The 15,700-nt window shown below is 43.7% G+C and overlaps 1 protein-coding gene across 17 annotated transcripts in view; it reads right to left on the reverse strand.

Annotated features, from left to right (window-relative positions):
• anks1b (ankyrin repeat and sterile alpha motif domain containing 1B) overlaps window positions 1-15,700 on the reverse strand; it is an 831,451-nt gene that overhangs the window by 198,679 nt on the left and 617,072 nt on the right. For 12 of the 17 annotated variants that reach the window (XM_068059059.1, XM_068059057.1, XM_068059060.1 and 9 more), the window contains one exon: window positions 5,430-5,510. The exons of the other annotated variants lie outside the window; for them this stretch is intronic. In XM_068059059.1, coding sequence (XP_067915160.1) covers window positions 5,430-5,510 — 81 coding nt within the window. The remainder of the gene's footprint in view (window positions 1-5,429; window positions 5,511-15,700) is intronic. 17 annotated transcript variants of the gene reach the window in all.

A 15,700-nucleotide genomic window follows, 5' to 3' on the forward strand; every position in this document is an offset into this window, starting at 1 on the left:
CCTTCTGCTTGGAGTGATGTAGCTTCTTTGGTTTGAGTCTAACTTTGCTGCACATCAGGGAGTGGTCGGTGTCGCAGTTCACACTGTGGAAGCTGCGTGTGATTTGAACGCTGTTTATAGAGGCTCGCCTTGTGCCAATGAGGTCCAGCTGGTGCCAACGACGTGATCTTGGGTTTCTCCATGAAACCTGGTGACAGGGTTTAGTATGAAAGAACGAGTTGGTGATGCAGAGGTTATGATAGGTACACAATTCCAGCAGTCTCTGTCCATTCTCATTCATCCTTCCAATGCCATAGCGCCCAAGGCAGGAGGGCCATGAGTCATGGTCGGCCCCAACCCTGGCGTTAAAATCTCCCAGCAGGAACAAATGTTCGGTACTAGGAATGCTACTAATGATATTATGGAGTTCCTCGTAGAACTGGTCTGTAACTTCAGGTGGGGAACAGTGTGTTGGAGCATAGATGCTGAGATACTGTCCATCCGACTGCTCACTGCCTCTGGCCCAGTACACCTACTCAGCATCCATGCTTTCGCAATCACAGTAAAGAAAAAAGATGTAACTCACAGAAGTGGTAAGCACGGCCACTGTTCAAAAGGAATAAACCCTGTTGCATTCAAGTAAGAGAAAGGGGCAAGAGGGGAGCCTGAGACCTCCTCCTCACCTGGCCGTAACATGGCAACAGTCTGAGATTAAGCCAGTCTGTTAACAACCTTGGTGTCATATTTGACACAGAGATGAGCTTCCGACCTCATATTCATGCCAACACTAAGACTGCTTTTTCCACCTCCATAACATCACCTGACTTCGCCCCTGTCTCAGCTTAACTTCTGCTGAAACCCTCGTTCATGACTTCATTATCTCTAGACTTGACTATTCTAACACACTCCTGGCTGGTCTCCCAAATTCTACCCTCCATAAACTTGAGGCCATCCAAAACTCTGCTTCATGTGTCTTAACTCACACAGAGTACCATTCCCCTATCACCCCTGTGCTTGCTGACCTACATTGTCTCCAAGTCAAGCAACATCTTGATTTTAAAATTCTCGTCTTTGTTTTCACATCCCTCCGTGGCCTTGACCTCTCCCTAACCCCTCCATCCCTGTAATCTCCTCCTTTAATTCTGGCCTCTTGAGCATCCCCAATTTTAATCACTCCAACACTGGTGGCAGCATCTTTAGTTGCCTATGCTCTAAACTCTGGAATACTCTCCCTAAACCTCTCTGTCTCTCTACCTTGCTTTCCTGCTTTAAGACAGTCCTTAAAACCTAACTCTTTGACCAAGCTGTTGGTCATCTGACCTAATATCTCCTTATGTGGCTCGGTGTCATATTTTGTTTTATAATGCTCCTGTGAAGCACTTTAGGGTGTTTTATTACATTAAAGGTGCTATATAAATATAAGCTGTTGTTGTTGTCGCACTGTAGTTTCTATGATTCTTTGAATCATAGAGAGAATTGACAGGTCATTGGATAGGGAGATGTAGGCGTTGCTGCTCAATGTTTTACTCAATTCTGTGCGTATGTTCAGTGTGGATTCGGTAGTCTTTCTAAAATCCTGCATCTCTGGACTTTTTACTCTATATTCAGATTGAAAAGCAACCTCCCACATTTTTACAATCCAACATATATATTCGCTATAGAGTCTAGAACCAAGCAACCGTAAGAATATAGGATACAGCTCTGTGGGATTTCTCATTGACCACTTAAGTTAATTCAGTGAAACTACAGGATATTAATCTAGTTATACAATTCTAACCAACTGTATCTTACAAATGACATTCCACTACCCCAGTGCTCAGTGGCGCAGTGGTTAGCACTGCAGCCTCACAGCTCCAGGGACCCGGGTTCGATTCCGGGTACTGCCTGTGTGGAGTTTGCAAGTTCTCCCTGTGTCTGCGTGGGTTTTCTCCGGGTGCTCCGGTTTCCTCCCACAAGCCAAAAGACTTGCAGGTTGATAGGTAAATTGGCCATTATAAATTGTCACTAGTATAGGTAGGTGGTAGGGAAATATAGGGACAGGTGGGGATGTTTGGTAGGAATATGGGATTAGTATAGGATTAGTATAAATGGGTGGTTGATGTTCGGCACAGACTCGGTGGGCCGAAGGGCCTGTTTCAGTGCTGTATCTCTAATCTAATCTAATCTAATCATCTATGTCTATGCCTATCACTATAACTTTCAATCCTATTCTTAACCAGATCTGTTTAAAGGGGTTAAATAACACATTAACTATTTGCAGTGTACCTACTCCACATATCTACAACTGAAAAGGAAAAAAGTTCTTCTAGTTTCTAATCTTGTTCAAGGCTTACCTATGTTGCACTTGCATCTTCCAGCTTTACAACCACAGTCCTGAGTTAAATATCCAGATTCTTTCTATATTATCCATGTCTTTCTACATTCTGTTGATGGATCATGTTGATTTTGGATTTTTCTTGCTCAAATCAAGGTTCTGTGATTCCCCCTTTCTAACTTAGAGATCCAAGTACAAGAATCATTCTTAATGCTCTCCTCTGAACTCTTACCAATACATCAAATTGCTTTTGTAGAATATTCCAAATGTGTCCTCATCAAACAGTTATGCAATTTTAAAATAATCTGCTTCTAATCAAACATCCTTGAGAAGACAGCATGCTTTCAGTGAATGATCAATTGTTACACTCAAATTCTCTTTTTGCAGGTTTGCTGATGGACATCCTTTCTTAGTACTTTCATGTTGCCACACTTTTCAAAGTGCCATAATTTGCATTTATTTACATTCATATATTTATCTTTCATGCCTTAGCCTATTCATGTCATGTGCTCAAATTCCTTTGAATTCTGGCACTTTGTCTTGCACTAGTCATCTGAGCAAATCTCCTAGTGTCATCACCAAATGTTATATTACCAGGAATGCTCTTTTCCAAATCATTTATTGATAGCAAAAGCACGAGGGTACCCAGAACAGATCCCTGCGAGTGTTCCCTCTAAGCTGCACAGGGAGCAGCCGCGCAGCAATCGGGAATGTGCTATGCAGGGGACTAACAGACTGCGCACAAGCATCAGTCCCTTTAAGATCCGCGCATGCACAGTGGAGTGGCAATCTTGAAGGGATCACATGATCCAGAAAATGGGCCCTGCATAGCAAAGGGGCATTAGTCCTTTCACAACTCTACTATTCACCATTCCCTAACCAGAGCTTTTTCCCAGCTGTCTGCTTTCTGTTGCGAAGTCAATTTCCAATGCAGCAAGTTAAATTTGTTGTCAATTACATGTAGTTAAATTTTCTTTAGAAGACTCACATTTGGAACTTTATTAAATAGCTTCTGAAAATCTAAGTGATTTATATCCAAGTAAAAAATTTGCCGCTAATTTAGTAATGTCCTTGAAAAAATTTAGTGCATTTATCAGACATATTATCTATTGATTCCAAAACAATGCTGATTACTCCTTATAGCTAGCACATTCTTTAATGGGGTGTGATTGTGTCCTGTAAAATGTTCTCAAACATTTCACTTAAAATTTGTGAGATTGACTGCTCCATGCTTACCCAGTTTATGCCTTATACCAGTCTCGAATGTCAGGATAATATTTAGTATTGCCCAGTCTTAGTCACAGCTCTAGTATTTGTGGAGCTCCTAAATTATATAATAGCAAGACCAAATGGTTCAAAATTCAGGTTTATCACAACAGCTTTTATACTTGCATCTTCACAATGTTTCTGCTTTTATAATATTTGATACAATCATAATAAAACTGGAAATCCTCCAAGTATCCTCAGCAAAAAAATAATTTTTCATACGAATAAGCACCTCAGTTCATTGTCTTTGCATTTATTCAACAAGCACACGCTGCTTATTCTCTAGTATACACAGGTATTCCTACATTTATTTTTATTAGACCTCTGCAGTCTCCTACAACAGGTCCTACTGCCTGCTGGACTGGGACTTCTTTGCCACTGACTCCTTCCTGACTGCTACAGGGGGCATCATCAGCATCTCCTAGTCTGCAATACACAGCTGTGTTAAGTAGGTCATCAATGGCATGTTCGCGAAGACTGACCTAACAGTCAACATGGTCAGAGTTTACAGCAGTGGCTCCCTCTCTTCGAGCCCAGCGCGTCATTGTTTGCACATATATTACTATCAGGGCACCAGAAGACCTGCCAGCAGCATGTGTGAATAGGAAGTGCTACAACTCCATTCCTGACCAGCTTGTCTCCTATCAGAAACAGTTACATGCAGCTTTGTGCAAGGTACCCATGCAGCTGTCAAGATACATTTGTCCTGCAACTTTCAGCCACCAAGCCCAGCCCTCCACCCCCAGAAAAGATAAAGATTCAACCATCTACCAACATGATAGGATAGCTGCTGGGGGACAAGGGATACCCTCCAAACACATAGCTCATGACACCACTTCGCAACTCCACTAAACCTGAGCAACACAATTTTAATCAATGCTGAGTAATGCCACTACCATCCTCTCCCCAACATCTGTCAGCATTTTGGATACACACCATCTGGGCTTGATTGCTTTAATTTTTACCATTACCTTTTTCAATACAAAGTCTTTTTGAATTATCTCCTTTTGTAGTGGCTTTACTTTGAACCTATGTCTCCTTGTTCCACATTCATAGCAGTGCTTCAGATTTACCTTTCTCATGCTGTTTATTATCCTTAAAAAGGTGTGCTCTCACTTGCATGATTCCTTTCAAGGTTGAGGGCCCCAAAGTTCTCCATTCTTTCCTCGTCACTCCTTTGACACAAGGGATCAGGCTTATACGAACATATGAATTAGGAGCAGGAGTAGGCCCCTCGAGCCTGCTCCGCCATTCAACAAGATCATGGCTGAACTGACTGTAACCTGAACTCCACATTCCCACCTATCCCGATAACCTTTCACCGCCTTGCTCATCAAGAATCTATCTATCTCTGCCTTAATATTCAAAGGCTCTGCTTCCACTGCCTTTTGAGAAAATGAGTTCCAAAGATTCATGACCCTCTGAGAGAAAAAATATCTCCTCATCTCTGTCTTAAATGGGCGACCCCTTATTTTTAAACAGTGACCCCTAGTTCTAGATTCTCCCACAAGAGGAAACATCCTTTCCACATCCACCCTGTCAAGACCCCTCAGAATCTTATATGTTTCAATCAAGTCGCCTGTTACACTTCTAAACTCCAGCAGATACAAGCCTAGTCTGTCCAACCTTTCCTCATAAGACAACCTGCCCCTTCCAGATATTAGTCTAGTAAACCTTCTCTGAACTGCTTCCAATGCATTTACATCCTTAAATAAGGAGACCAATACTGTACACAGTACTCTAGATGTGGTCTCACCAATGCCCTGTATAACTGAAGCATAACCTCCCTATTTTTGTATTCAATTCCCCTTGCAATAAACAATAACATTCTAATAGCTTTCCTAATTACTTGCTGTACCTGCATACTAACCTTTTGCAATTCATGCACTAGGACACCCAGATCCCTCTGCATGGCTTTTCTTTGTACCATCTCCAGGGCTTGAATGTTTCCCTTGGCAAAAAAATCAGACATCACTATCAGTACTATTTGGCTATCAGACAATTGCTAAACCTCTGGCACATTCATCCAGCGTAAACTCGCTGCCAGTATGATAAGTATTCTAATGTTATACATCAATCTAGACCTCTTTTTTTAAAAAGAGTTTCAGATAATTTTTAAAACTGAACTGATTTTATGGAAAAGAGTGAACAGGGGAGGGTATCCAAAAGGTAATAGTGAAGTTGAACATGTGTGCATCAAGCTTTATATTACCTTGCCAATATCATTTAGCCCTTGGCTTTGTTGCCTCACTGCTGTGATAGACTACCAATATACAAACATCTTTCTTTCATTATTGTCGCGTGGGTAGGTGTCGGTGCATGCGGGAAGTTAAAGAAGCAAAAAATGCCGGCATGTTGGAATGCCGACAGGGGCCTGCTGACTTTAGCACTTAACTGCAGCATGTTCATAAGTGTGTGGGAAACCCCTGTGGCACAGATGGACCTGCTATTAATATGCACTAAAATGCAATTGAGTGCATTTTTAACCCTGGATTCTGGCTTTAACTGCCAGTGCGCAGGCTTCCCAGGCTTCCTGGAACTCACCAGGTTGAACAAGGTGAGAGGACAGTGGGTATAGATGGGGCTGTGCCATTGACAGGCTGGAAATTCTTTAAATACAGAGAAATAGCAGCTGCTTCTTTGTCTAAGTGAAAGGTATTTGCTCACAGGAATTGTTCTGAGTATGTGCTTTCACTGCTTTGGAGGTGATTTCCAAGACTTTGGAGGTCATTTTTGCCATCTTGGAGTTTTTGACTTTAATCTATTCTTTCCAGCTGTCAGCTTTCTCAGCAGCATGGGAGCCAGTTACGCAGCTCTACCTTGGGCCTCTGATGAGGAACAAGAGGAGCAACACCAGCAGCAACTGCCTTCTCCCCAACTCTATGTCACTTCACAGGACAGAAGGGATAAACACAGAACTCCAGCTCACAGGAGGCAATACCCCTAACACAGGGTATACAGGTAGAGGACCAACTTTCTCAGCAAGACTGAGCACCAGTGCCTCAGGAGGCTCAGACTTTCACGTCAGGTCATTGCTGACATTTGCAGCCTCTTGGAAGAAGACCTCCTGCCAAGTGGACCAGGTGGATATGCATTCCAGTGGCAGTCAAGGTCAATACCAGCCTGAATCTTTTCACCTCAGGCTCCTTCCAGGGTTTTGCTCAAGAAATGTGCAGAATCTTACAATCTGCTGCCCATAAATGACCTCCTATGTGATGGATGTCATGTTTGCAGGTCTCCCACTTACATCCACTATGTGTTATGAAGATGCTTCTATATCTTTGGTTCAGTTTTTTTTTAAGGACTCATATTTAAATTGTGGAGATGGATTCATTGGAAGTTTAAAAATGTTATAAATGCAGTACTTTGTTTTGTTGTTGACAGTTCACTGAAAGGACACTGAGATGTTGTTTGAAAACAACCTTTGCTGGAAATCATGTGCTCTAAGTTCAATGAACAACAGAAAACTTGGTGACCAGGAGAAGATGTTTACAGAGAAGCCACATGTCAAGGTTTACGGAGATCTGGAGGTTGACTTTCTGTTTGTGGTTTCACTTCTGAGATATTGTTTTGGTCATGGTCTACAGGGCTGCAGTGTTCCCTGCCCTCCTGTATGCGTCAGAAACATGGACACTGTACAGCAGACACCTCGAAGCCCTGGAGAGATATCACTAGCGGTGCCTCCGCAAGATCCTGCAAATTCAGTGGCAGGACAGGCGCTCCAATTTCAGTGTCCTCTCTCAGGCCAACATCCCCAGTTTCGAGACACTGGGCATGGCTAGTCAATTATGTTGGGTGGGCCACATCATCTGCATGCCTGACACCAGACTCCCAAAACAAGCTTTCTACTCTGAGCTCTGTCATGGCAAGATGCTACCAGGAGGGCAGAGGAAACACAACAAGGATGTCCTTAAAGCCTCCCTGAAAAAATGTGACATCTCCACTGATTCATGGGAATCTCTTGCCCAAGACTGCCCAAATTGGAGAAGAAGCATCCACGAAGTTGCCAGACAGTTCAAACAATGTCGCCATGTCCAGGCAGTGACCAAGTTCAAACAGCGGTAGAAACGTTCGGAAATTCGACCATCCCATTGAGTCGCCTCACCAAACACCACCTGCCCCACCTGTGGCAGAGTGTGCAGATCCAGAATTGGACTATTAAGTCACCTAAGGACCCACAACCCTGGCGTGGAAGAAAATCATCCCGTTCCCGATGGACTGCCTAAGAAGGAGAAGATTGTTTTAGTTCAGTTGGGGTGTGAACTGTTTTGAAGACAGTTAGTATTTTGCCTGCCAAGAGAAAAGAAACCCCAGCTCATTTTGCCTGCACCTCTAAGAGACCCTGGGAAGTTCAGTGTGTCAGATCCTCTTTCCTCCTGTCTTTGGAAAAACCTGTGATTCAAGTGTGTGTTGGCTGAAATTCCTGATGCCACATGTCTGCTGGAAAGCCTACCAGATGATTTCTCGAAATCTCCAGAACTAATTGCTTCTGAAAAGTGCCCAGTGACCTATCTCCGTATACCCAGACGTCAGACCAAAAGGGACAACTGACTTCCTTCCATATCATCTCTTTTTTCTTCAAGAATTAGCAAGTATTCAGCCAGAGTATCTTTTCTTGTTTTTTTTGTGTAACAGACCTCTGCAGAGAGAATTTCTTTTTTTTTCAGTGTGTGTGAGAACTTGAGTGTGGGGAATTTTAAAAGGGAATTTTCTTTTTTATGCATATATGGGATGTGGGCGTCGCTGGCCAGGCCAGCATTTATTGCCCATTAGAAGGTGGTGGTGAGCTGCCTTCTTGAACTGCTGCAGTCCATTTGGGGTAGGTATACCCACAGTGCTGTTAGGGAGGGAGTTCCAGGATTTTGACCCAGCGCCAGTGAAGGAACGGCAATATAGTTCCAAGTCAGGATGGTGTGTGACTTGGAGGGGAACTTGCAGGTGGTGGTGTTCCCATTTATTTGCTGATATTTCAATCTGTGTGTTAATGCTTTGCTTCGTTACTCGATAAGTCTTGTTTGATAATAAACTGATAACTTTGTTTTTTATTAAAGAAACCTGAATAGTGTATTTTATTCTGGGATAAAGAGTAGAATATATGATTGACCGAATCGGTAACTGGGTAAACATTTTAAAAATATACATTGTGACCTGTGGAGAAGTGGGACCAGAAAAGATAGTGCACTCCTCCCACCTCGGTCGTATCCTATGATTTGCGACTGATGCAGCCAATTGGAATTAGATGGCCCTTGAATTTGCCGCAATGACTGGATTGCCATAGGTCTAGGGAATCAAAGATTGCACCCAGATGGCAATCAAAGCACTCTCAGATCAACCAGCAGTATTTATCAATCAAAAGGGATTTCACTCCATTAATGTTCAGCTAGTATACAACCACTGAAAGATTATCATGCCTGTGTAAGATACTCAAGCAGCTGCCATGATGCCTTCATTCTACACCAGTTAAGATATTTGCACCTTCAAGCTGAGCCAGTGGATGGCTCCTTGGAGACAAGGCTTCCCTCTAAGGATGTGGCTGATGACACCTGTGAGGAGCTGTACCACTGATGCCCAGGGAAATTACAACTGCAAGCTACATGAGCACAAGAGCTGTCATTAAACAAACTATCAGGATGTTGAAGATGCCATTCATGTGCCTGGACAGATCTGAAGGTGCCCTTCAGAATGCACCAGCAAGGGTGCCCAAAAGTTAGTGGTGTGCTGTGCCTTGCACAACACAGCAGAGCAGAGGGGACTGGAACTTCAGCAGGAGGAATGTGATGATGGCTCTCCCTCTTTCAAGGAAGAGGAGGAGCAACTGGAAGAGTGTGATGTGGCCAGGGTAACTGTGACCGCTCAATTAGCTGCCAAGGATGTCCGGGACAGATTAATTCAGCCATGTTTCAGCTAATCTGAGGCAGTGCAGCCATCTGGTAAATTAATGATGAACCCATTGTGTCTCACCCCCCACCCCCCCACCCCAACCTCAGCCCCAGCCCTCAGCACAAAGCATTTCCACAGTCAATAATCCATCCCTCTCACTGACACCAACTGCTCATGTTCTACACTTGTGATACCTTTTTCCTCAAGGCTGAAGGTCATTTGGCAGGTGACAGGCAGCAATGGGGATGACTGGACAATGGGCTTTGAAATAAAGTTTATGAAGCATAAACACTGAATCTAAAACTAACAATTTAACACCGTGTTAAACACCCAAGTGATTATTCTTACGCAACTACAAATGCTTTCATTTTCTTTTCCTATTGCTCCTATGTGACACTAGCCCTGTGGCTTCAGTAGAGCTAGAGGCAGGCTGCTCATTTCCCTGCTCTGATTGCTTAGATTCTCATGGCCAATGTCCTTTGAGTATTGGAGCCCATGAAGCCTCATCAAAGTCTGCCTCACCTGTGCAGAGGTAGACTCAGCCATCAGAACAGCAGGCACTATGTGGGGCTCTGACTGGAGGGTGTGGGGGGATGCAAGGAAGAAAGAGTGAGAGCTCTTTGAGCAGACTGCCTGCTGCCATGCCCTTTCTCCATCACCCCTCTCATGGCCCACCTGCACATCAGAGTTAGAGCTGGAGAGCACTTTGCTACAGTTCAGTGAGACACTGAATGGCCAAGGTGAGGCTTTCCTACATCCTATTTAAGCTGTCATAGAAACAAAGAAAATAGGAGCAGGAGTAGGCCATTCGGCCCTTCAAGCCTGCTCCGCCATTCATTATGATCATGGCTGATCATCCAACTCAGTAGCCTGTTCCCACTTTCGCCCCATACCCTTTGATACCTTTAGACCCAAGAGCTATATCTAACGCCTTCTTGAAAACATACAATGTTTTGGCCTCAACTGTTTTCTGTGGTAGCGAATTCCACAGGCTCACCACTCTCTGGGTGAATAAATTTCTCCTCATCTCAGTCCTGAAAGGTTTACCCCATATCCTTAGACTATGACCCCTGGTTCTGGACTCCCCCACCATCAGGAACATCCTTCCTGCATCTACCCTGTCAAGTCCTGTTAGAATTTTATAGGTTTCTATGAGATCCCCCCTCACTCTTCTGAACTCCAGCGAATATAATCCTAACCGACTCAATCTCTTCTCATACGTCAGTCCCACCATCCCAGGAATCAGTCTGGTAAACCTTCTCTGCACTCCCTCTATAGCAAGAACATCCTTCCTCAGATAAGGAGACCAAAACTGCACACAATATTCCAGGTGTGGCCTCACCAAGGCCCTGTATAATTGCAGCAAAACATCCCTGCTCCTGTACTCGAATCCTCTCACTATGAAGGCCAACATACCATTTGCCTTTTTTACCTCCTGTTGCACCTGCATGCTTACCTTCAGCGACTGGTGTACGAGAACACCCAGGTCTCGCTGCATATTCCCCTCTCTCAGTTTATAGCTCTTCAGATAATAATCTGCCTTCCTGTTTTTGCTACCAAAGCGGATAACCTCACATTTATCCACATTATACTGCATCTGCCATGCATTAGCCCACTCACTCAACTTGTCCAAATCACCTTGAAGCCTCTCTGCATCCTCCTCAAAACTCACCCTCCCACCCAGTTTAGTGTCATCTGCAAATTTGGAGATATTACATTTAGTTCCCTCATCTAAATCATGAATGTATATTGTGAATAGCTGGGGTCCTAACACCGATCCCTGCGGTACCCCACTAGTGACTGCTTGCCATTCAGAAAAAGGCCCATTTATCCCTACTCCTTGTTTCCTGTCCGCCAACCAATTTTCTATCCATCACAATACACTACCCCCAATCCCATGCTCTTTAATTTTATATGCTAATCTCTCATGTGTGACTTTGTCGAAAGCCTTCTGAAAGTCCAAATAAACCACATCCAGTGGCTCCCCCTCATCAACTCTACTAGTTACATCCTCGAAGAATTCTAGTAGATTTGTCAAGCATGATTTCCCTTTCGTAAATTCCTGCTGACTGTGCCCGATTCTACCACTGTTCTCCAAGTGCTCTGCTATAAAATCTTTGATAATGGACTCTAGAATTTTCCCCACTACCACGTCAGGCTGACTGGTCTATAATTCCCTGCTGTCAGAGTGAATATGCAGGCCATTGGTCAGGGCCAGCATGCATTCGGTTGCCTCCCATGTCTGAAGTTCCATGCTCTTTCCACGAAGGTAGAGATCGGCGCAAAGGCCTGAGTCAAACTCCTCCAATCTCTCTTCAATCGTGTTCAATGTCTCTGGAAATGCTGACAGAAACTCTCACATTTTCTGCTTCTGCTCCAGAATAGTCCTCTTGGTTGATGGCCCCCCGAGGCTCATCATCTGTGCCCAGCTGAGCAGAGCTTAGAGGATCCTGAGCCCTCCCACAGGAATTCTCCACGGCTATCCCTGTCACCACTACCCGCTCCTGCTCACATGTGATGTGTGGGTCACCACGTTACAACCCAACTACCTGTCTTGGAGGCCCCACTGAGGTGTGTGTATATATCTGAGCTGGTGGAGGGTGCAAGTGTGTTATGTGATGGTGCTTCCTCAGAGTGCATGACTTTTGTCCTCCTCCAGTACCAGCTCCTGAGGGACACTTACAGGACCTGTGGGAAATGAAAGATATGTATTAGAATTGACAGGGTGAAAAGGTTCTCAGTCCTCATTGTGCAGATCATTGTTTTTCATTGCCTGTTCATATGAGTGAGTGTTGTCTACCACGTGGCTGTATGATATCTAATTCTATACCTGTCACCAGGTAGCTGAGAGACCCCCATCACTCCATCACCAATGGCCATGCATGCTGAGACTCTGCTCACTTCCAGTGCATCCTTCTCCACAGTGGTCAGGATTATGACGACTGGCAGGCCACCCCTAGTTCTCTCCCTGGCATTTTGCACTCTCTTCCCTCCTGCAAGGAGAGGAAGAAGAGAGTTGTGAGTGTGAGAAATGGAATGCGTTGAGTGGATGGAAGGACACATTATGGAAGGTGACTATGAGGAGTGGGTGTGACATGGCAATAAGATGAGGGTGACTGTCAGTGGTGGCTGGTCAGATGGGGATGTGAGGAGGTGCCTCAAAAGAGAGGAATGGGTGGACCTGCACGATACATTGGTCTGAGAAGCGCTGTGCAGGCAAAGGCTGGTTACGTCCGAGTGTGGGGGCTTACTTTTCAATGTGGGCTGTCATTTACTTTTCCTGCCCTGATGAGGTCATTGAACCTTTTACGGCACTGTATCCAGGAGCGAGGCAGTGAAGTCCTGCTGCTCACTTCCTCTATCATGCCCAGCTACACCTACTTGGTCTCTGAGGCTGGCTTCTTCCTCTCGTCCGCTGGGAACAGAATCTCTCACTGGGCCCTTCCAGCCCACAGCATGATGTCCAGGGATGCACCAGAAAACTGTAGGGCAGCCTTTTCTCGTTAAAACTCCATAACACAAGTAGCTGTCTCTGTTCTGTTATAGAATGGTTCCGTTCTGACCCTCGCAGGGTCCCTTTATATAGTGAACCTTCAACAACCAGATGCGGGTCATGATCACACCCACCTATTCTAATCGGTCAGGAAATCTGGAAGAGAGATGCTATTGCCATAGTTCCGCTTAAAAGCCAGTGGGAAACCCGCTGCTCAAACTTCCGGGTTCCTGATGAGCTCCGGCCTCCCCTGATGTGAGCAGGTTGTAACTTTAAAATTCAGTCCAATGAGTCTGTAACATGTTGGTAAAATGCCACGCCAGCATACAGAGGCAAGGCATCACATGGGAAAGGGAAGGGGGAGTGATCATAAATCACCATTGTTCAACTTTTAGCACCAGGTTTCAGTGCAATATTGCACCATGCTAGTGGCTGAGGGGCAATTTGCTCACCTGTATTCTTAGCGACAAATAATGCAAAGTGCAGGGTGACAAAACACAAGGGGCAAGGGAGAAAAAATAAAATGGGAAGCAGGCAGTGCTGTGAGTCTCATTTTAACATTTAAAACTAAAAACTGTATGCTACTTATTCTGCCTACTCATTAATGCAAATTTGTCAATATTAGGATCTGTTTCTCTTCTCCCTATATAAGTTGAAGATGGACTTATCGTGATACCAGCGTGCAGAACTGGTGACTGAGTACTATTGGGCAATCTGTGGCATAATTATCTGCTTTTCTATTCAGGGAAATTCAGTTCCTGAGCCAACTGTGCAACAGCCCCAACAAACAAATTTCTCTGCAGCACCTGTGGAAGAGCCTGTTACTCCAGAATTGGCCTTTATAGCCACTCCAGGCGCTGCTTCACAAACCACTGACCACCTCCAGGCGCGTATCCATTGTCTCTCGAGATAAGGAGGCCCAAAAGAAAAGAATACCATAAATTATGTTTGTGCTGACTTTAATGTTAACTTCAACATATGTGTTATGAATATATTACCACACAATGCACTGCAATTACAACTTTAACAAACTTTCCTCTTTGCGGCAAATATACTTAAGTAAACATTTTTAATAGAAATTAGTTAGAGGTTACACCAATAAAAATGCATGGAAGATTGTGTGTTTTAATGCAATAATGAAAATTGCAAAATGCATTCATACCAGTGAAATTATTTTGTTTTGTACAGCGTGCAACAATGAATTATGCAGAAACAGCTCAATTTAAATCATATTAGCTAATGTCTCCTTCATTGCAGCAATGAGGTTCACTGTTAATCTTGAACTAGGAGCAAAACAAGTTTGGAGAGAGAAACGGAGTTAACATTTTAGGTCGATGAAGGGACATTAAACTCTGCTTTTCTCTCCACAGATACTGGGTGGTTCCAGTATTTTCTGTTTTTATTTCACATTTCCGGCATCCAAAGTATTTTGCTTTTGTAAGGGAAACATCAGAACTTGCAAAGTGAGACGTTCTATGCATTGTCACTTCATTTTAACAAACTTGTTAAAACAAAGGCACAATTATATGGAACTCAAGTCTTGCCGCTGACTGTACTTGTGATGCTTTAGCTCAGTGTTTAGCTCCCACTCACTCCTCACTTATCACCCATCTAATGTACTCGTTAGCTGTTCTTGTGATGCTGTGGGAAGTAGAGTATTTAATCTGAACAAAATTCAGAGGCCAAAGTTGGAACCATACCAACCTAACAACAGTCCGTAAGTACAATATAGGTAAGACTAATGAACACTGCAATATAATGAACACAGTAATGTCCTCCAACCTGTTGATTAGGCTGCTGTTCTTGATACAGTGGGTAGAGTTTCCATTTAGGGTATAATCAGCAATCCGGGTGCAAATGATGCTCAAAATTGCATTAGTTTTTAAGGAGTGATTTATTTTGCTCAGGTTTCTGCCCAAACTCATGAGCATATCGCTGAACAAAAAAACGTCCATGAACCAGCGTAATCAGGCAGCGCTTTAGAACGCAATCTTAAAAGATCAGTATTAAAAAAAAATCCTCAATACATTTAAGACTAGTATCTCGGTGCAGTTTGGCTAATATGGCTAAAAGTGGGTTTATCATAAAAAATAGCACTTTAATCACAGTATCAACCACCTGTGGGTAACCCAATTTTAAATGTCTGAAAGTGAATATTACCAAATATACAGTGCTTGTTCCTAGTTATAATGGGATAGAGTAATCAGTTTGTTAGTAAATTTAGAATAGATTAAAAGCTTTTAAAGGTGTCTATTATTGCCCTTGCAGCTAAAAAAAACTAGCTTAATTTTAAAAGCTTCTACAAAAACCTACAAACGAGTGTTATTACCCTGGGGGCTGTGGCCAGATTTAAGTGGGCATGGAGAGCTTCCAGTGCAATGTTTTTTAAACCAGTGCAAAAGATCAAGGAATTGCAAGCACAAATTACGTCTAGTGCAAAATGAGTTTCCGTGATCTTTTGTGCTGGTTTCGCCAATTTTGTGCAAATTGCACTGAAAACCTAAAAGAAACTCTAGGCTGACAGTAACTGTACTGTTCATTCATTTCCATCGCTCTTGGTAGACTCATGCAATTAAAAGGTTGAGTGAAAAGGAGGCCATTTGGCCCATCGTACCTGTGCCAACTCTTTGGTAGAGCTGTCCAATTAGAGTCATACAGCACAGAAAAAGGCCCTTCAGCCCATCGTGTCTGTGCCGGCCATCAAGCACATAACTATTCTAGTCCCATTTTCCAGCACTTGGCCCGTAGCCTTGTATGCTATGGCTTTT

This window comes from Heterodontus francisci, chromosome 27 (assembly GCF_036365525.1).
Source record: "Heterodontus francisci isolate sHetFra1 chromosome 27, sHetFra1.hap1, whole genome shotgun sequence".
Classification (NCBI taxonomy): Eukaryota; Metazoa; Chordata; class Chondrichthyes; order Heterodontiformes; family Heterodontidae; genus Heterodontus; species Heterodontus francisci.